The 21,276-nt window shown below is 44.9% G+C and overlaps 1 protein-coding gene across 3 annotated transcripts; it reads right to left on the bottom strand.

Annotated features, from left to right (window-relative positions):
• Positions 1 to 7,698: 7,698 nt before the first annotated feature.
• Positions 7,699 to 15,925, bottom strand: PRSS23 (serine protease 23). Of its 3 annotated transcripts, none has more exons than XM_074535111.1 (2): positions 15,717 to 15,925; positions 7,699 to 10,861 (listed from the first exon to the last, which is right to left on the bottom strand). In XM_074535111.1, exon 2 carries the CDS (start codon positions 10,846 to 10,848, stop codon positions 9,730 to 9,732), a length of 1,119 nt encoding a protein of 372 aa, XP_074391212.1. In that variant the 5' UTR covers positions 10,849 to 10,861; positions 15,717 to 15,925; the 3' UTR covers positions 7,699 to 9,729. The 3 variants fall into 3 exon arrangements, with proteins under 3 accessions (XP_074391212.1, XP_026648473.2, XP_005485844.2); XM_026792672.2 differs by lacking the exon at positions 15,717 to 15,925 and adding an exon at positions 15,299 to 15,482; XM_005485787.4 differs by lacking the exon at positions 15,717 to 15,925 and adding an exon at positions 13,878 to 14,026.
• Between the last annotated feature and the right edge of the window lie 5,351 nt (positions 15,926 to 21,276).

Here is a 21,276-nt window from a genome sequence, read left to right as displayed (position 1 = left end):
TATTTAGCAGGCACATATCATGCACTAAGCAGCAAAAATATGTGCAGAACTCAGAATTTGCAGACTTTGAATTCCATGCTTATTAAAAACTATAGTAGCAATGGCACTTGGTCTCCTGTGAAAAGTTGTGAGACCTGAAGCCACCATATGCATTAATTCAGAGAGTTTGTGTGAAATAGTTCATTAAATCCTGCAGCCTGCTCCCATTTCACCTTCAAATTACAGATCTTTCACAGAAGCAACTGTGTGTTGCTGGGCATATGGTTGCCTGTGGCTTATCCCTCAGCAGCAGGATTCCTGGAAAAAATAATGCATTTGAATGCAAGTGACTAAGGGAAGGTGCCAGTGCTTGGTATCACTGTAACAAGAAGTCCCCTGCACGTAGGTCCTAAGCTGCAATTCTTAATGTATCTCAAGAAAAAGCATTATTATGGGAATGTGGGAGCAGCTGGAAACAGACGTAAGCAAAACAAATCCCAAACCAAATATTTGCTATGGAAGTACCTTAGGCAAACCTAAGAGTGATCAAACAGGATTTTTTTAGATTACTCTGGCTGTTGCACTTATGATGGTGTGGAAAACACAAATCCCAGCTCAGTGCCAAGAAGCCAGGACTGCCCATGGCCCTGTTGTGGGGTAAACAGGGATCCTGGCAGCCTCTGGCTCGTTCTGGGTCACCCCTGTGTGCTGGAGAGCCCTCTGAGGCTGTGGCAGAGGCAAGGTGGTGATGCAGGGAGCTGTGACCCTCTCATCAGCAGCAGCAGCTCTGAACAGTAAGGGATTGTGTAACACAGGGCCTGACATAATCCTAACTTTGATTCCTGATTCTGCTCTTCCACTCAAATAAACAAAACATTTCATACCCCAAACTGAGGATTTCTACTAAAGCCTTCCATAAACTGACTTTACAGGCTGCTTTTGTAATCTTTCCAGATTGCAAAAATCAAAACTGAGAGGAAAAAGAGGGCAACACTGTTTTTTTATGGAAGCAAAGGAAAAGATTCTTCCATTTCCAGATGTCTCACAGCCCTTTCAACTGTAGGGAAAGATATCATGACAACAAATTTTATGATTCTTGGCTTCATAATCACATGAAAATTGTATTTTATCTGACATCAAAAGAATGAGCTGTTTTATCATCATGGTGATGCTAAAGATCTTGCATCTGCTCAGATTAGTAACAATGCAAATAAGGTATCAATGGAATAAAAAAAACCCTCTTTTGTCCTTAGGCTGTATGTGTGGTTTTTAGACAATCAGCTCTGTGAAGGAAGAGAACCAATACATATTCTGCATTAGAGTTCAAGAAAAATGAATGTGTACAACTTTTTCATGGGCTTGAAACCTAGATCATTTTGAAATTTTGTCCCATATGACCTCCAGTTATTTTGATAGCATTACACTAAATCTATGCCCCAAAACTGTAATCTTAGTTCATGTGAGTTCTTTCTCATGAAAATTAAAGTGAGGATGATGAAACAGGCCATCTATATTGCACATAATTCATTGCAGATTCTTAGCATTGTTCAAGCAATAATTTAATTTATAATAATTGGTTTTGGTGGACCTCATCTAACTAGATTTCAGCAAAGCAATTAAAATGGTGCCATACAGGGAATTATCAACAAAAAACTGGCTGAAGCAGAGAGAAAATGTGCTGAAAGGGGAAATGACAGGGTAGAGAGAGGTTATAAGTACAGCTTCTCAAGCATCACTCTTAGGCAGTCTGAACTAAATATATTCACCAGCAACACTTGCCTGAGAAGGAGGATCACATTAATGAAATTTGCTGATGACACAAAGCTGGGAAGAGCAGCAGAATGTCTCACAGGAGGAACTCAGGGAGCCGATTACTGAGAAATACCCTAAAGACATTTCATTAGACAAAGCTTAAGATCATGTACTTAAAAGGGGATTGTGTTTCCTGAGTGAGGTCTGGTGGAAACAGGGAGACAGAAAGTCTGTTTTTATGGTGAAGCCTGGGAAATGGGAATTTCTAAAGCGGATGTCTCCACAGTAGCCACCAGCTTGAATCCAGCCCGTGCAGTTCAGGTTTTTAGTGCTGGCAACAGCAGCAGTGGCCACAGTTACTTAGAAAAAACAAGAGTATTTCTGGATGCCTGTTTGTACACAATTATTTAATTGGTACAGTGTACCTAAGACAGCTTCTGTCAGGTTCTTCTCTCAATTTTTATTGTTCTTCCTGTTAAATAATTACTTCCCACTGGAGGCAGATGGCAGGTATTGAGTAGCTCATCCACAAAGGTGAGAGTGTGGTGATCCCTCTCCTGCTCAGCTGTTGCCAGGGACACCTCTGGGCATGGGGAGGGGAACTGCTGAGCTCCTTCCACCTGCAGGGATCCCTCAGCCTAGCTCTTTACTTCGGGGAAAAGACGTTTCAGAGTTTTTTCACACATCTGATGTGTTCCCAGCATGAAGGGTTGCTTTTCTGCCACCCACACTTTCTGCAGAAGTCTTTCCTGCCCTTTCATTGCCCACAATGCTCCCTCAGAAGGGCTGGCTGGAGAGAAGTGCTCCCACACGCCTGGTGACATTTAGGCCGTGCGGCAGATCCCTCTGTGCCCAGCTCTGCTCCCAGCCAGCACAATAGCTGACTGGGTGGGTGCAGGACGAAGCCCAGGGTGACATTTTCTTCCACCCCACGCTTCTTGGCTGAGTGCAGCTTTTGTGAGATGGCAGAGGCCAGAAAACCCCTGCGGCCCCACCTGTTTGTGTGGGCTCCAGTCCCACGGCTGGCTGACCCTTTGCTGCAGTGGTGATCTTCTCATGTCCTCCTCGTCCCACCAACAATGAAACCAGCCCCTGTATGCTCCAGTCAGAGTGACAAAACCTCTGCAACTGATTCAGGAAAAACATGACTTTTGGACAGGAGAATTTTGTTGAATGCTGTGGATAAGACATAATATCATCTTCCAAGCATTTTGTTGAATCCTGTTGGTAAGACATAATATCATCTTCCATGTAGGGGTATCATCTTCATTCCCATGGGGACCAGAACGCAGCAGGAAAAATTACCTGTAGCAGGGTATGATTGGAAATTCATTAGGAAAATATGTTTGGTTTCTATGAACTCCTACTAGTAGAAAAGACTTTCTTGAAACATCCTGATTTCAAAAGAGTTGTTATTAGAAAGGACTCTTTGACTCAGGTGCAAATTTTTGGCCAAGACCAAAGCAAGTGTGACCTGTCTGTCCCAGAAAAGGCAGAACAGCCAAGCTGTTGGGCAGCTCCCTCTTTGCAGCAGGAAAGCACAAACACACCAGTTGAACAGGCTCTCTTAAGTGCACCTGATCCCCTCACTTCTAAGGATGCCCATTCTTTTCCATCACAGGAAATTTATTTTCCAAGGATAGGCAGGAACAGAAAAAGGATAGAAAATCTGGGGAAACAGATAAAAGAAACTATTTTCCTGCTAGCTCAGATTTGAACTCATCAAAACTACCCCATTTAAATCTACTCCTTTCTGTATGATGACAAATACAGAACCATAGAATGGTTTGGGTTGAAAGGGACTTCAAAGGCCATATGGTTCCCACCCTCTGCCATGGGCAGGGACACCTTCCACTAGCCCAGGCTGTTCACAGCCCCATCCAGCCTGCCTTGAACACTTCCAGGGATGAGGCATCCACAGCTTCTCTGGGCAACTTGTTCCAGTTTCTCACCACCCCCACCGTAAAGACCCTTTTCCTAATATCTAAACCCATTCTCTTTCAGTTTGAAGCCATTCCCCCTTGCCCTGTCTTGTAGTCTCCATCTTTCTTGTAGGCTCCCTTCAGATACTGAAGGGAGCCTACAAGAAGGTCCCCCAAATCCTTCTATTTTCCAGGCTGAACAATTCCAATTTGCCCTTCCTCAACTTCAGAAGCAGGACTTTGTGTCAGACAAGCCTTTACCAAACTTGTGCAAATGTGAACATTTTTCTGTTCTTCTGACCTGTCCATAGCAGTAAATATATCTGGCCTCAAAGGTAAGGCAAAAAGACAAAAAAGGCACAAAAAATCACAGAATAATAGCATTTGCTGAGTTGGAAGGGATTCACAAGGATCATCAACTCCTGGCCCTGCACAGAACACACCAAGAACCACACCATGTGCCTGAGAGCATTGTCCAAACACTTCTTGAACTCTGTCAGGTTTGGGGCTGTGGGTACTGCTCTGGGTAACCTGTTCTTGTGCCCAAGCACCCTCTGGGTGAAGAACCTTTTCCTGATATCCAACCTAAACTTCCCCTGACACAGCTTCAGGCCATTCCCTTGGGTCCTGCCACTGGTCACCAGAGAGAAGAGATCAGTGCCTGCTCCTCCCCTTCCCCTCTCAAGAATATGGCAGACTGCAATGAGGTCTCTCCTCAGTCTCCTCCAGGCTGAACAAACCAAGTGACCCCAGCCAGTCCTCATAATGGCTTCTTGTCAAGGCCCTCACCATCCTCACTGCCCTCCTTTGGACACTCTCTCTAGTTTAATGTCTTTTTTCTATTGTGACTCTCAGAACTGCCCCAGCACTCGAGGTGAGGCTGCCCCAGTGCAGATCAGAGCAGGACAATCCCTTCCCCTGCCCAGCTGGCCATACTGTGCCTGATGCACCCCAGAACACACTCAGCCCTCCTGGCTGCCAGGGCACTGCTGACACATGTTCAACTTTACATCAACCAGCACCTTAATCATCATTAAATTAACTTCTTCATGCATGCAACCTGTGGAAAATCACCAAATGTATGATAATGTGGCATAAAACTGTCATGGGAAGTTGTTGTACCTTATTACTGCTGTCACTCCAATATGAACTTACAATCTTCATACTCTTATCACAAGCCAGAACTTCTTGTGTTTTTGCTTTTCAGCTTGGTCACACTTACTAGAAAAATACACTCTCCTCACCAAATCAGCATAAATGGTTAATTCCAAAACAGAAATGAGTGCAAACAAGCAAATGCTATTAAAAAATATTTCAGATATTATATATTACATGTTCTATTTAAATCATTATTATTTGCTTGGTGAACTAAAAGAAATGTTTAACTTCTTGTATCTGCTTATGCACAAATCTTTAAAATGGAATTTATTGTAAAAAAAACACCCAAACCATTGTCCATAAAAAGTTTGCAGAGGAACATTCACCATCCTCTCCTTGAGCCACAACACTTAATTACTGTTAGAGATCTTTCGATAAAAACAAACAGTATAAGCCTGCTTCGTGGCTCAGCCTATGCCCATTTAGTTAAAAATCAATCCACACCCAAAGCATCACTGATAATTTTATCCTGGGAATAACCAGTGTTGATAATAGTGTCTGGAGCATGCTGACACTATTACTTCTCTTCCCTTGTACAACCATTCACCTATAAAAGCCCACACTACCTTTGCCAGCAGGCACAAAGCATGTGCAACCTAATAGTCACCATGTAAGACAGGAAAAAACATCTCCTGGGAGGAGGAGATCAGGTTCCTAATGCTTATGTCACTGTCACTCTTCTTTTATGTATCTATTAGACAAGTCACAGCCTAAACTTCTCATCTGTGCTGCACACTGGCTTCAGAGCTGGCATTAAGGTGCTCCTTTGAAGAGACCTAATTTACTCCAGCTCCTAAGTTTTTCTTCACCTGGGAGAACAAGGAATGGAAAGTAACAGTATTATTTATAAAAACCCTACACACATGCACATCCACAAAATTGATCCTCAAGGAATCCTGGCCCTGTGACACAAATCACACTGCCCTTTTACTCTCTCCTGCTCTTCTCTATCCATGCTTCCTTTTTCTTCCAGAAAAGCAAAGAAGTTTTTACCCACCCAACATACTTTATGCACTCTCTGAAAGCTTCTCTTCCCAAGGCCTGTGCATATTGAGTTGGCAGGCTACCAAAACCTGCTAACAAATGGCAGATTAAGTGGAAACACGGAAAAGAATTTCAAGCATGTATTATACTAGCTTGGGGTTCAGCCTGCAACTTTAAGACGAGGGCTGCCCTCTAACCAGGCAGGCCTGGGAATTCAGTTGCAAAACAATTACAGATGCAAGGAAAATACTTTTTCTCTGAAAAGGAAACTTGATGATATTCTGCAGTCTTCAGTAGGCTAAGTTCAGTGTGTGCTGGGGAAGAGCTCAGCAGGGTCTGTGTTCTCTCGAGACCTCACTTTCCATCTCCAGCACTGTTCTCCAAGAGATTTATAGTAAAATTCAGTAAAATTTTTCATATGTCAGCCTCTTACAGATGCAGGAGCAGACTTTAATCCTTTTCAATCACAGTCAAAACAGTGCCTCTATGTCCATCTACTGTCTTGCCTTCATATACAAGAATAATGAGGCACTTCATTCAGTCCTGCAGGTCACAGGCAGTCATTGGCTGGACAATGAAATTTCAAGTGCCATGCCTGTGTATAAATTAGTTACTTGTGTTTTCTTGATGAGCCTTATTTTGGCTGCATGGCTATCTTTCTCATAATTTTAAAGTTCTGGTTTTAAAAGAGCATACTTTGCAGCATCAAAGCAAATATCCTCAGGATGTAATTTTCAAACCTGTCTAGCATGCCCAGCCTTGCTGCACATGATTACACTGACAAAATTACCACCAACTCGGGTGGGCACAGTGCTGAAGTTCAGCACCACAACTCTGCCTGTGTTATCTGAGATTTCCTTTTCTTTCTAAAACTGGAATGTTTGCACAGGGTGTGCAGTGGGAAGAGACTCTCCCACTCCTGATTACACTGAACTTGCTGCACACATTCTTAGAAAAAAACAACAAAAAACCACCTTGCTCACATCACCCTAGAGGAAATGGCCTCAAGTTGTGCCAGCAGAGGTTCAGACTGAATATTAGGAAAATTTTCTCCACCAGAAGGGTTGTCAAGCATTGGAACAGGCTGCCCAGGGAAGTGGTGGAGTCACCATCCCTTGAGGTTTCTAAAAAACATAAACGTGGCAGTTCAGGACGTGGCTTAGTGGTGGACCTGGTCATGTTAGTTTTACAGTTGGCCTTGAAGATCTTAAAGATCTTTTCCAGCCTAAATGGCTTTGTGATTCTGTGAAAAGTTCTTAGCCCACAATCTGAGAAAGCATTTGAGAACACAGGCTCAGTGGATGGGAAATACATCCAATAAATCAGGACTGATGTTCTCAAGCCCACATGACGTAGCGTGCATTGTTAAAGGTCAGGAAACTTGTACGAACAGCAATTTCAAAAAGAAAAACTTTCTGCATCCAGTGTTTCTCTAAGAACTCCGAGTCTCACTGTTGGCCTCAAAGGAACTATTTTTTATACTGCATCAACTAAAAGAAAAAGAAGATGGACTGACCTCGATTTTGACCTTATACTGACTGGTTCACATTCCTCCATAGTTTATTTACCCTGAAGTTCATAAAAACAATGTGGCTTTTCAGTCTAATAGGTTATTTTCAGCTCTAACTAATCAGAGCTCATGACTGGCTTTGGAACTGTAAGAGTCATACAAAAGCTAAGATTGATTATTAGCATCCAAATGTGTTAAAGTAATTAAACCTACCAAAAACCCCAAAAACAGTACACCAAAACAAAAACTTCCAACGGGTAAGAGCAGAAGAAAATTGAAGGAAAATAAACAGCACTGAGGATTTTAATAAACCTGTATCTGAATGTCTTTAGAAATAAGTAGCTGAAATGAGATTGAAAGTGAAACCCAATACAGCACAAATACAAGAATGTCTGCATTGAAATTCCATAACTTTTCTTTATTCACTGTGATACATTCAAACAAAAGTGCTCCAGATAACATCCACAGAGTAAAGGAAATTAAAACAAAAAGTCAGAAAAAGACCATCAGATACATATGGTGATTATTCATATTTCAAAGCATTAGTAACTGCTTGTATCTGAGTGCACCAAAAACCCACATGAGAGTCCACATTTTTGCACACTGCTTCTATAAAAATAATAATCATAGGCAGCTCCAGCATAAATGTTTGTCAGAACTAGAGCCAAAGCCACCACAAAGATAAAGCACCATCAGGCAAATGTTTACAAATGCCGTAGTAATTAGTAGAGTGTAAAAAAAGGCTTAGCTGAATTAACATTTTCCTTGTATTGGTATAGCACAGGGAAGCTCTTCTTGGATTCACTCCTTCCCAGCTTTGATATTTCTCACCAGGGACGTGCATTTGCCCCACAACACCAAGCACCATGGGCAGCTTGGGAAGCTTCAGGAGTCAGTGAGGGATGGATGGAAGAGGAACCGGAGCCGGTGTCTATCCTCCTACTTTAAAAGATCATCTTAGCAGGGCAGCATGTCCTCAACCACGTCACTGAAATACAGTGACACAATCCACCTAAGAAAGGCTGGCTGCACAGACCATGTTGATTTCCAAATACTGTTTGCTGAGCTACAGCATTTGGCGGCACTGGTTTTACTCCAAAAAGACAGTTCTTGTTTTCAACTCTAATTCTTCTACAGTAAAAATATCACTTATCTGTAAGAGGGAGCAGAGGATCACTTCATAGCAAACCCAGGCTATAAAGTGGTTCTATCTCAGCTGCAGAAATCCTCAACTGTGCATTTGCTAAGAATTATTTGTAACTCAACAGCTAGGTGGGGAGGAATATTCCTATTCCAAAAAGACAGGAAACATTAGTCAAGGTGCCCAAATTACACTGTCAATGGGATATGGCTGAGAGACACTTTTAAGTCTAGGGTCCCTCTATGTGGTGTACTATTAGGTAGAACAGCAAGGATCTTCAACAAACGGGGAAAACTCAGTAGAACCCTTGTCCTGCTCTCTCCTTTACCTGCTCTGCAGGCAGCAATTCAGATAGATAGCAAGACTGAAGACAGGCTTCCCCTCTAAAAATCTGAGTTGCTGACATGAGATTTTCCTTAAAAGGCCTAAGTAGGTCATAAACAGAAAAGTCCCCTTCCCCACATGCTTTCTAGAATATTCATAGGGATCCTGCTCCTTCATAGGTCCCAGCTCCTACATGGATTTAATCCCACGTGCAATCAGTGTTTCTCAAAGCAGGATGTAACGGCACTGATCATATGACCAACATCATGTTCACAGTCAAATCATTACAACATCAAGGTCTGTCTGCTCAAAAAGCATTTTTCTTAACTGTGTTACTAATAAAGTCTCAAATCACTCAGGCTGAAAGGAAGTTAGAAGTGTTATGTGGTTATTTACCCTTCACGCTATTTGTGTGGCATTCATCTCCCATGGCGCATGCCTTGCCCTTTTCACACTCCCTTTTCTCATGCAGGAACACAAAGCTGTAATGTTTGGGTTGCAAACACCATTAAATGCCCCTCTTCAGCCCCCAACAGCATAGAAATATTTTCTTTTAAAAGTTCAGATCAAAGCATTTCTACTAATCCTAGGATTTATTAAAACAAACATTGTAGGCATGAGATAGTCAACAGCGTCCCTTTTACAAGATTCTTTGGAGACGGTTCTGTTTTCATACTGTTTACTGATCCGCCCCTAATTAATCTTCAGTTGCTCAGCTGCAAATTCAGCAAGTCCACCTGCTCCTTCCCCACCCAGCAGACGTTTCTTTCTCCCCAGTTTCAGGCTGTAATGATAGCACCACCCAGTCCCTGTCCTAAGAACAAGGTGGCTGGCTTGAAAAGCTACATATCACCTCTTGATGTTACGTGATCACATGCACTTGCAGCACAAAGTCTAGCCTTTCCTCAGATGAGTAACTAAAACCAGTCATTAAGTGCTTTCATGGAGTTTCACTGTCTTTATCCTTCCCTGCAATCAAGGTAGTTGCCTTTGATCCAGTAACAGATCTGTGCGTATTTGAGCGGTGTGATGCGAACAGCTACATTGAAATCCTGCGGGGTGCCATTCATGTCCACCCACTGATGGCCTGAAAATATACCAATAATTTTACGCTCCCATTTGTGATTCTGCCTCTTCCACATCCTCACATACACCCCAGATCCACTGGCACCCGGCTGGGCATCGCACTGCTGGTACAGCAGGTCGTACGTTTCGTCTTTGACATCGCAGAAACGGTAAACCAGGTTTCCTGGACGGTCATTGTCGTAGCCAGAGAAGTGAATCCTCCCTCCAGGTAAGTGTCTTGCTGGTGGGCTCACACCTATCTTCATAAACTTTCTCTTATGTGGCTTCTTCAGCTCCAGCAGGGCATAGTCATAATCCATGCCAATGTCATTGGCATTGCCTTTGATCCATCCTTTGGGGACATGTGTCCGTTTCACGCGGATCCACTGGAATTTCATTTTCTCAGGCATTGCCGAGTTGGTGATATTGGACCCCTTGCCGCCATCTTTCTGTTTGGGCTTTAGGAACCCCACCCGCAGTTTCTGAGCTCCCTTGACGTAACTCTTTCCGTCATGGATACAATGAGCAGCAGTAAGAACGTGCTTTTCGGCCACCAGCGTCCCCGTGCAACCCGTAGAGAGCTTCACCGACGTGGAGAATGGGTAATTCAACAAGAAGTCTTTCCCAAAAATGCTAAACCTGCTGTCGTAGCCATAGATCTGCCTCTTAGTTCGAGCTCTGCCTCGGGAGCCGTCGCCGCCGTTGCTCAGGATGTAGATGCCCACCTCGGTTTCCGTGAGGCTGCCGTTGGCGTACAAGGTTTCGTACGACAGGTAGTTCTTCATCTCTTCGTACGTCGGCAGCGGAGAGCTTTTGTGGCATGCTGGGCCACATGGAGATACCACTTCCAGTCTGGCTTCAGCATCAAACTGGGGCCTGTCCAAGTTCAGGGTAGACTGCGGCAGGATAACGGGAACTCTGTAAGATGGCCAAGTTGGCTTCCAGTGAGGACTGGAAGGCATCACATCTTTAGCAGCACACAAAAGGAGGATTAAAGTGGACAAGGCTGCCATTCTGAACGTCGGTCTGTGGAAGGCAAAAGCAAATACAGTTATTCACCCAAACCCGTTGCAAGATTATCCTACCTTGCTAAGTAGTGGCTTGCTAACCCAGTATAAATGCAATAAGGGTCAAGCAACTTGAATGGAGTTAACCTACATCAAGTAGCTCAGATTTCTCAGTGCCAAACTAATGCCTTAGCCAGAGTCTCAAAACAAGTGTCCCAGGTTAACACTGAAATACAGGACATTTAACCCTCAGGTGTGCTGAGCCAACAACTCCCAGCTGACATCAGTGAGAAGTTATAGTACTTGTCTTTACACAGTTCAAAGAAAATTCAGATTCTGTTTAAATCCATTCATCCAGTAAACAGAGCTCCTGCAAAGAGTAAATGTGTCTGTCTTCAGCTAGATTAGAACATTCTCTGAAAGCTCTCCCCTGCTCTCTGACTTTGCTGAAAGATGTCCTTTAAATCCCTTCACACCATTTGCTGTCTCAGCCAGAGACACCAGGCTGATGGCAGGGACAGGTGGGGAGGGACAAAGAAGGTGACCTGACAGGGGCTGTGCTGCAGAACACGACCAAGAGGAGACTCACTTCCCCCTGCAGCTCACAGCAGACAAAGGCTCTGCACCAAGTGGCACTGGCTCTCCCCGAGGCTTACACGAGAAAGGGTGATATGATTACACACAGGCAGCTAATGAAGGAAGATTACAATTCTTGAGGGAATTTTCAGTTAACACACTGGCTTATTGCTTTATAAACTCAATTAATTAGAAATGCAAACCAACCCCCTCTGAGCACAGGGAGGCAAATGTGGCTGTAAATGTGTTTATGAACCGCAGGCGGAGTGCCTGGGACTGCAGAGAACAGCGTGCACTAGAACTGTGTCAAAAAAATGCCTAACTTCAGTTTATTTGAAAATTAGCCATACAGCTGAATCGCTGCAGGAGGCACTGTGCCCTGGGCGAGAAGGCAGGCAGGATCTCCCTCACACAAAGATTATTCAAAGGAAAGTTCACCATTATGTTGAGCTTACACATATTTAAAACCCTGCTGAGGTTACACTGATCACAACTGCAGGATCATTCCTGAAATGCCTCAAACTAGTAAACCAAAGCAAATCACACAGGAAATGACCACAGCTATCTCAGAATAAAAAAGAAAAATCCTTCTCTCCAGTGCTTTGTGTAGAAATACTCCATCCCTAAATTGCATCAAACAAGACTTTGAAAGCTACAAGCTGCTGATGTCCAGCGGTGTTCAACTCAAATATTGGGCCCAGATTCTTAGAATTTTGGTACCATCCTCTTTGGGAACAGAGGCTATCATTAAAGCACACAATGTTTAAAATATCAATTGACTCATGCAAGATATCAAAAGACTTAAAAGTCCAAAAACAGATGTAGATGAACAGAACTGATGCTACTGAAACCCACAGAGGCAGGTGGACTCTTTCAGAAGTGACCACGCATTCTGTTGGCAAATTTTTCATTAACAAACAGAACATCTTTAAAGGAACATACTTTTTTCCTAGGTTAGTCTCCACCAAATATGATGCATTATACCTAACTGATGACTCATGTTGGCAAATAAAAGCCATTATAAACATTAATCAGAATTGCATCATGTTATATGTCTCAAAATCAGAAAATACTTGGTATTCAAGGAAAACCAACCACTCTTCTGACTCCTTCCACAGCAAATTTTAGTATTGGATGTGGCTGCATTTTGCAAGCTATGAAATGAAAGACTTCTAAATGTTGTAAGGATGGCACAGGGAACACCTGCTGTATTATCACATCTATTGTTGTAGGACAGTGATTAGGAAGACAGGAAAAAAAAAAAAGGTAACAGGGACAAATGACACTGCTCCATCCCCACAAAGATGGTATACACTGGTATGAGTCAACTGCTAGCTGTCCTGCTTGTGTCAGTGAGGGCTGCATGCAGCAGTGCTCACTGGTCTCACAGTCAGAAGCTGAGAGCAGACTAAACCACAGTTAAATGTGCAATCAGGTATGATCCCATCATGAAGACCACGTATTTCTGGGCAGTTTGCCCTCGCTGCCCTCAGATTTCGTGACAGATTGCATCTCTTTAAATTGCACCACTCATGCCACTTCTTGGAGCTAAAACCCACCCATGCTAACTGAGCCTCTGCTGGCCCTTGGCTGGTTTATTTAGCTGGCAGGGGAAAACCAGAAGCATCCTGTCAGTTGTTATTTGCACAAGCAGCCAGATTCCCTCGTGCCTGTCAGCACGGCGACCCGACGGAGGGATTGGGTGCCAAACAACTCCTCTGCTTCCTCCGAGATTATCATCTGGGCTGAGGAGAGATTATCTCGCCCTGCAGCCTGCCCTCCCTTATCTCCCCACCATCCCCAGCACAGCACCACCAGCGCTTGGAAGGGCAGCTTCAGACAGCAGAGGGCAGCCACCCTATGAAGAGAGCAAGACAGGAGATGGGACTCGAGCTGGTCCCAGAAAAAAGGCTTCAGAAGATGTATTTGTGTCTGTGCTGCACTCTGTAAAGTGGTACTTACTCCACTTCACATCTCTGAGCAAGCCTCCCACCCCCCTCCACTGCTGCTTCTGTGCTGTGATCACATTGCAGCTCTCGGGGATAAAAAAGCCTTTTCACCAGTTACAGAACGCTTCTATTATTTAAGATGTTATTTAAACCTGACAATAAAATACAGTTGTGAGTTTATGCCTGTAGAAGCTAAACAGCGCTCATTTACCGAAGTCATCATAGTTAAATTCCATCTGGAGACATAACTGGTACTAAATCAGATCTGGGCAGCAATAAATAGAATAAATATGTCTTACTTATAACAGGATGCAAATTAGTCCACAGTACCTCTTTCTGTGTAGATCCTTCCTCTTAAAAAATAAAGGAACTGAAAAAGCAGTCTACATTTACACAGAGACTCTCCAGTAACGCTCTTCTTTCCTTTTACTTTCTCTTCTCATTTGAAACACGATCAAACAGCTGCAAAAAACCCCAGGGTTAAAAAACTCTCTGTCCTCAGCTACTTACTCATGGGTGACCCTGGGAGATGCTCTCAGACTGAGCAGACGGTAAGGAGTGAGCACTTCCCTGCCCGGCGATCACAGAGCAGCGCTGAATGAATTACGATGTGCTGCTCTACTGTAGCTCTGCTCTTCTGTTTCTATTTAAACTGTGTCATAAACTCAATCCACCCTTTGACTCAGCACAAAGCCCTGCTCTGACATCCAGCCTAGGAACCCCCTAGAAGCGGTTTGTACATAATCACACTCGCTAATGGCATTAAAATTGTTTAGAGAATGGAAACAGTGACAGCTACCCCGGGGCTCTCCGTGCTGCTGAAACACTTTACAGACACATTTTCCTGCTTGCTTCGGGCATTCACGCTCCAAGATAGATGCTGCTGACAGAAAACTGTCTTGTTCAGGATGGACATGAATAATTTTCTAATAAGCAATTAATTTTTCTGCAAGAGTTCACTACTTCAGGGGTGGTTCTTGTAGTAGATGGTTAAATAACAATAAATCATGGATCATCTAGTATGAAAGACCATGAACTAGTCTCCATTACATTTTGAAATGAAGAAAGTTTTTCCACAGCGCTGGAAGCCAGAAAGATTAACATACCAAAAAAAAATCAAGAGAGAACACCAAGACAGTGAGAGAGAAAAATCTGCCTCAAACCAAAACATAAAGGAGAACTAAATCACTGTCAGTGCCGTGCCAAAATACCTCTGCTGCTTTTCCTGGTCACAGAACTTGTTAAAACACAGCAAAAATAATGGAGTTGCACTTTAATAACTACAGAAGCCTTCCTGCCATTAAAATCTAACAACTTTATTAGCCTGCCTGAGATGCTGAGGGTGGTGCGAGGGTTACACTGCCTTACCCGCTGGACTGAGGGCTCTAGGAAGAGACGCCTTGGAAAGCCTGAAGCTAACTTTAATACTGTCAGGCCACGGATGTGTCCATTAGCACTCGCACCGGGCACAGCGGCTCTTTTGGCACGTGTGCCAGTGACATGCACACACGGATAAAAGGGAGCATAGTACGTGCTTCCATTTAGTCCGACTCCTAGAGCTGCCTCTTTTCACCCTCCTTTTCTTCTTCTTTCTCTTTCCCTGCATATCAGGCAGCTCCGGTATCACGGCACAAGAGCAATCTGCATTACGAGCAGACGGTGACGGTGTCTGCATAACGGGGTGAAGCTGTGGGAAGGACCTGCATCCCCAGGGCTCCCAAACCACCTGAGGGACGGGGCGGCTGCACCAGCTGGGTCCCGGTGGGACCGCACCAACCCCTCGGACCTTGCAAAAAAACAACTTCCCCAGGCTCCAGCAGCCGTTTCACTGAACAGCTCGTGTCACGTACGTCTTAAAAGGCCACCCCAAAAATACCGATGTACTCAAACACAGCGACGAGCCCAAGTACAGCACCGCAGCGGAGCGCTACCTTCAGACGCCTCCAAAGCACGAAAAGGCAGCAAAGGCGACTTTTATCCCAGCTGTTCCCTCCTCAGACGCCGTGCTTTCAGAGTTGGTCCCCGGCAGCGGCGGCGGACCCGCAGCGGGGACCGGCGGGCAGCGGCCGCGCTCGCCCTTTTGTGGCCGGCGCCGGCGGGGAGGCGGTGCCCGGTGCGCTCCGGTGGATGCGAGCGGGGTTAAACATTAAGCCCAGCGCGGAGGGAGCGCTCGCCGCGGGCCGGGACAGGCGCTGCCGCCGCCCGGAGTCCCGCCCGGCCGGGCAGGTGAGGCAGTGCCCGGGGCAGCGCAGGGCGAGCCCGGCGCTCGCCATCCTCCCGCCGCCCCTTTGTCCCCCGGGGCGACCCGCACCCCGCGGCGCCCTCCCCGCCGCCGGGCCCGCTACCTACCGGCTCCCCGCAGCAGCAGCGGCGGCGGCGGCTCCGGGAGCGGCTCAGGCAGGTGGCGGGGCCGGTGCCGGTCCCATCTCTCCCGCCGCCTCCGCGGGGCTCGGGAGCGCCTCCCTTCTCTCCCTCCCGCCGGCCCTCGGCCCTCGGCGGCGCGCTCGGAGCGGGGCGGGCCGGGGCGGGGCGGAGCGGCTCCTCCCGCAGGTGGATCCGCCGCTGGATCCCGCCGCTGGAGCCCGTCCCGCCCGCCCGCCTGCGGGGCCACGCCGCCCGCCGCCGTCCCTGCCCTGCCCGAGCCGTCCCTGGCCGGCCCGGGCCGTCCCTCCGCGCAGGCTGCCCCTCGGGCCGCCGCCTCAGTCACCCCCCTTTTAATCCTTTACTGCTATTTCCATAAAAAAAAAAAAAAAAAAAAAAAAAGCGGCGTCACCCCCCTTTTAATCCCTTACTGCTATTTCCATTTATTTCCCGAGGAAAAACATAGTAGGTTTTCCCCACCTTGTTCTGGCACGACGGGCGGCTCAGTGGCTGCCGTCTCGGTGCGAGATTTTGGGGTGCAGCCCGTCTTCAGCCCCAAGGGCAACAACAGGTTCTTTGTCCCCAGTGTCTGGGTCCTCAAATCCCTTTTCAGCGGGTTCCTGGTAACTCTTGAGCCCCCTCGGATTTCCTGCCTCCGCGGGGCATCAGCTCCAGGAGCTCTGCGGTCACTCACCCGTGTTGCCTCATCAGGCGGACATTTAAATTTAATTGTCCGACACATTGTTTGCATGGGTTTTAATTACTCATCCTTCTTGAAGCCTTATAATGACATCTGGCAAGAAAAGAGGAAACCGGAGCCAAGAAGACAAAAATCCTGCAACGTTTTAACTCCACAAGAAAAAGTCGCCCAAGAAAAAGTTTTTACAAAATTCCCAGTTGATCACCATTATTCTATAAAGGAAATAGAAATTTCATAGGAGTCAATTTATTTACAATCTTCTACTGACCTTTTCAAGACACTGCTGCCCTGACAAAGGATGCGAAGAGCCTGAAGCAAAGCAAAAGCTATGCCTCACCTATGGCAATCTGTGAAGAGCCAAAATATGGCAGGATTTTACATTCTCAGACATGATTTTTCTAATTTGCATTTGCTTGGCCCTAGCACCTTCCCCATCTGGGTCTACAGAAAGATTTTACCAAATGAATGAAAAAAGCACGTACTAAATAATAATAATAATAATAAAAAAGTAGCTACTCAGACAGCTAGAGAATACAACTGGTGTTGGAGAAGGGCTGGAGACACCAGCACAGCTGCTCTTGGGCCATGAGGGAATGACCATGCAAGTGAGGCAGATGCCTGGAGTGTGAGCAGACAAGGCAGCAGATGAGTCAGGCTCTGTCTGCAGTGCCATACTGACCACAGGCCCCTTCCTGATGTGACTCTGTCTATCACATCTGACAAGATGTGCAGGCTCAGCAGCTTTGCCCTGCACACACACATCTGCTGATTTGCATGATGGAAGGGCTGGCCCATGCCTCGTAGGGGTGAAAATGTGGTGAGGTTTGGTTAGAGTGGGTCTCAGGGCTGCAGCAGGGGTCCAGGTGGGTTCTGGCTTCCCATGGACATGCAGTCTCTTGTGTCACAGCTGCCATACGTGCTCCAGGGTCTTCCAGACCCAAATTCAAATAGACACCATCCTAGAGGATATGATGCTGATAGAAGTTTTTACAATAGACAGGGGGCAGAGATACAGAGATGCTAAGATGTGGGACTCACCTCACTTAGTTGTAGGGGTTTGGGGTGCCCTGGGCTATCCGTGATACAATACAGGACTGCAAACCTTCCATGCCTGAAGCAGCAGCAGTGGACATTGTCCTTGCCTGTGGCAGGGTGTTTGTCACCAGGAGATCTCTGAGATCACTTCCAACCCAAACCATCCTGTGATGATGTGATTCCATGAAGTCTGTCTCTTTGTACAACACAGGTGGATGAATAAGAACCCCAAGGCTTGGTGTCTACAGGCCCCCTCCTGAGAATGAAACCTTAAAGAAAGTGTTGGGTGAAACTGTCATGACAAAAGGAGTGGAGAAGAATGTTTAGTTTGAAATTTAGTTAGTCGACATTCTGTTGTCATAAAAACTTCTGATTTCTATTAGTTTTAGTGTGTACATTAAACCATAAACTCAGAAAAGGCAGTTTGTCTGGCTTGTAGAAATAATGAACTACTGTCCTGTTCTATTGAGCATCTATAGACAAAATTTTCTGGTTTAACTTTCTAATTCAAAAGAGGAAAAAAAAAACAAATTTCTTTTTCCCCTATGTGTATAACTCTTAAGAACCAAGAGCTCTGGTAAAATTGAGCTGTACAACTATTTGGGTTTTTTTTAAAGAGAGTGAAGTTCGAGATCTGAGTGTTACTGTGAGCCATTGTTGAGGCAAAGAGCAGTAAGTGACAACATACACAAGGGTGAAGAGCTATTAGCTGTACTATATTGTCAAGTGATAACACACACACTGACTTTTCAGCACCCTGTGAGTAAGCTGAAAATGAAACAGTCTACAGGTGGGAGCCCTAATGAATGGCACTGTCAGGAGATAATTTCTCATGGTTGAAGAAATCTTTTATTCTTCAGGGAAGTGAAGTAACCTGGCATTACGGTCCTGTGCCAGATTCCACTGCAGACAATGAAGTGATTTCAGAGGCCACTGAGTCTGGAAGGAAGAATGACAACCTACAGTGGGCTCAAATCAGTCTCCCCATTGCTCACTGCTGATGCAATGCAGAAGAAAAGTCCTTGGAGTTCCCCACTGCAGTGGCATCTCTCCAGCCAGCTCCCTCTGCTTTCCCTGAGACACAGACCCGTCCTCACTGATGCCCTGATTCCTGAAATGCTTTTTAACTGTCGGAGGAAGTTAAAGGTGAAGACAATCTCTATCCCTTTAAAAACAGTCTATTTTGAAGGCAGGAATGATGCAGACTTGGACTCTGGAGAAGAAAGTACTTCTCTCATTCCCACCCCTACTTCAGCTCAGTATTTCTGGAAGGCTCTGGTGCCACAGTTCCCAAATCTGTGCAACAAGTGTGAGAGCATATCCTATCTCAATGGAGCGTTTTGATGACAATTACAGTGGTGACTCTCCCATGACTGGGTGCTGTGCTGATGGGAAGGTACTTATTCCTACTTCCCAGAAGCTAAATGATTTTACTGTCAGCTCTGAAAGGAAGCACGTCAGGACTGGGAATCTGAGTTGCTTAGTTTATGGAAAAGATTGCCAAGTGGGAAAACTGACAGCTGAATGTATACAATATCCTTCCTGTGTTGGCAAAATTCTTGTCATCAGCAAGTGACATTGTGGAGCAGCATGGAGGAGGGCTCTGGCCTTGCAGGGGACTCCACTGATGATAAAGACAATGAAAAGCTAGTCATGACCACTCTAGGTTCCTTTTGTGCGTCTTAAGGGGCTACCTCAGGGGGCAAACAATCACATGCTAAAATAGGATGTAAGTTAGGCCAGACAATCCTTCCTTAGAAACACTCCTTTTAGTCTACTGTCTATCATGAGGTGTTAAATCTGACTTTTGGGTGCCTAAAATAACATGAAGTGAAGCCCACTCAGTGTGTCCATCTTCTTTCTGGATGGATAGGGATATTTGAGCATCTAGTTGCAATTCACTCAGACAGGGGAAGGTTTCTGCTGCACCTGCAGATACAACTGCAAATAAAAGGCCTTGCCTGAGAAAAAACCTTTACTGAAATTTTCTAAATCTATTGGAAAACTAATCTACTACTATATGGGAAACACAAGAGGTAACATTGGACTGAAAATACACTAGGTTTAGAAATTATTTTGTACCTGTTTTTCCCCCCACCAGAATTTTCAACTTAAAGGCTTAATGGGATTATCCATATCTGTCAGACATGACATGGGATTCTTTACGTAGATCATATTATGTAGATAGTTTTGATCAAACTATGAGGTGCATAGAAAGAAGAAAAAGAGAATTAATATTTTGAATTCAGCTTGTTTCAAAATTCACAGCTAAATATATAATATACACTCTTAACTATTGAGAATTCCTACTATTCATGTTATTGAAAACATTTCTGATGAGTGATATTTAAACTAACAGTACCTCTTTAATTTAATGATAGTGAAAGCTTGTTGAAACAAAACAGGCATCTGGATTTGCTCCAGCAAGACTGAGATTCTTTTAAGATGCTGCATCTTCACTATTTGAATAAACAGCATATCACTACAGTGAAGTAATTCCAAAATGACACCTTAAAAGTAAAACACCCACTGCAACTGCTCTCTCTGAGAACTTCAGGAATTTTCTGAAAAACGGAATCTTTAGTGTTATGCAAAATTGGATTGAATTCATCACTGCTGTTTTTGTTTCCATGCCAGCCTGTCTGCTGGGTTCAGATTCTGCCGTGGTGTCACTGCTCTGTCTGGTGGCTTTGAATCCACCAAGTGCTCCTTTAAGAATAGTGAGGTGCAACATTTTTTAAGTGCTGTATGTGACCATGAAGCTACTGTATAATCACAAGGTCGTTGAGGATATTAGTAGACAATTTTTTCAGCTCGTGTTGAAGATAATACCTGATCCTCAGCTTGTTCTAAGAGAATCCCATATTCAATATTCATGGCAAAACAGTGAGTGAGAGCCCAACCTTCAGAGCTGGGAAGAGCCTTTCCTATCCCATTGTGCACACACATTTGGTGGCATTTTCAGTGAGATGCTAAGCTCATACTAATTTTGGTGCCTTGTCATCTTGCAGCAGCATGAGGGCACCTTGAAGTTAGCAGTGTGACTCTGAAGGACCTCATCATATTTCAGACCATGTTTTAGCTATGGTCTAAACAAGGTGTGTTCTTGTGAAGATCATCCTGCAATGGATGTAGGCCCTGTGGGGACAACAAAATCCAGTCTATCTCCCCATCTTAGGGAGGCAAAGAAAAAGGAGAACTAACCAGGGACTGGGACTAATTTTTTTAAATGGTTCTGTCTCAATTTCTTGGTCAAATAAGCATTTGCTGGTAGAATTTCTGTGAGTCAACCTAATGTCCCATGGATCAGTGCTTTTAAGGGAAATGAACATGAGGGCCCAAGGCACACAGGAGGGCAGTTTAGCCACCAAAGCCAGCACATGGAGCTGTCTGTGAGGGGCTTCTGTTGTGAAAAATTAAGAGCAATCATAGTAGAACCAGGAGAGGTCAGTTATGATTAGCTTGGGAACAAGCAAGCAAGATCAGCCTTGGCTAGTTTTAGCCATCTAAAGATTATGTCAATAGCCTAGGGAAGGCTGTCTTTAAGCTGAGGAGAGAATGCAATCCAGCCCGCCCATGATAGATGCTGATGTTATTATGGAATTACAGTCTGGAATGATTTTCTCCTGGGCATCAATAGAGGCAGCCTAGACAGCTTGTGTGGGGTGGACATGCTTCTCACCAGAGAATTGCTCTGGGGTGGCTCTTGTTCACATCTTGTCAGGATGAACTTGGGCTGTTTTCCAAATCTGCTGTATCCAGTTACAAGGAGAATGATGATTTTTCTCCCAAAGAGGTAAGCGGTTTCACTAA

The sequence above is a fragment of the Zonotrichia albicollis genome, chromosome 2, assembly GCF_047830755.1.
Source record: "Zonotrichia albicollis isolate bZonAlb1 chromosome 2, bZonAlb1.hap1, whole genome shotgun sequence".
In the NCBI taxonomy this organism is placed as follows: domain Eukaryota; kingdom Metazoa; phylum Chordata; class Aves; order Passeriformes; family Passerellidae; genus Zonotrichia; species Zonotrichia albicollis.
This window is presented reverse-complemented; position numbering and strand designations above follow the sequence as displayed.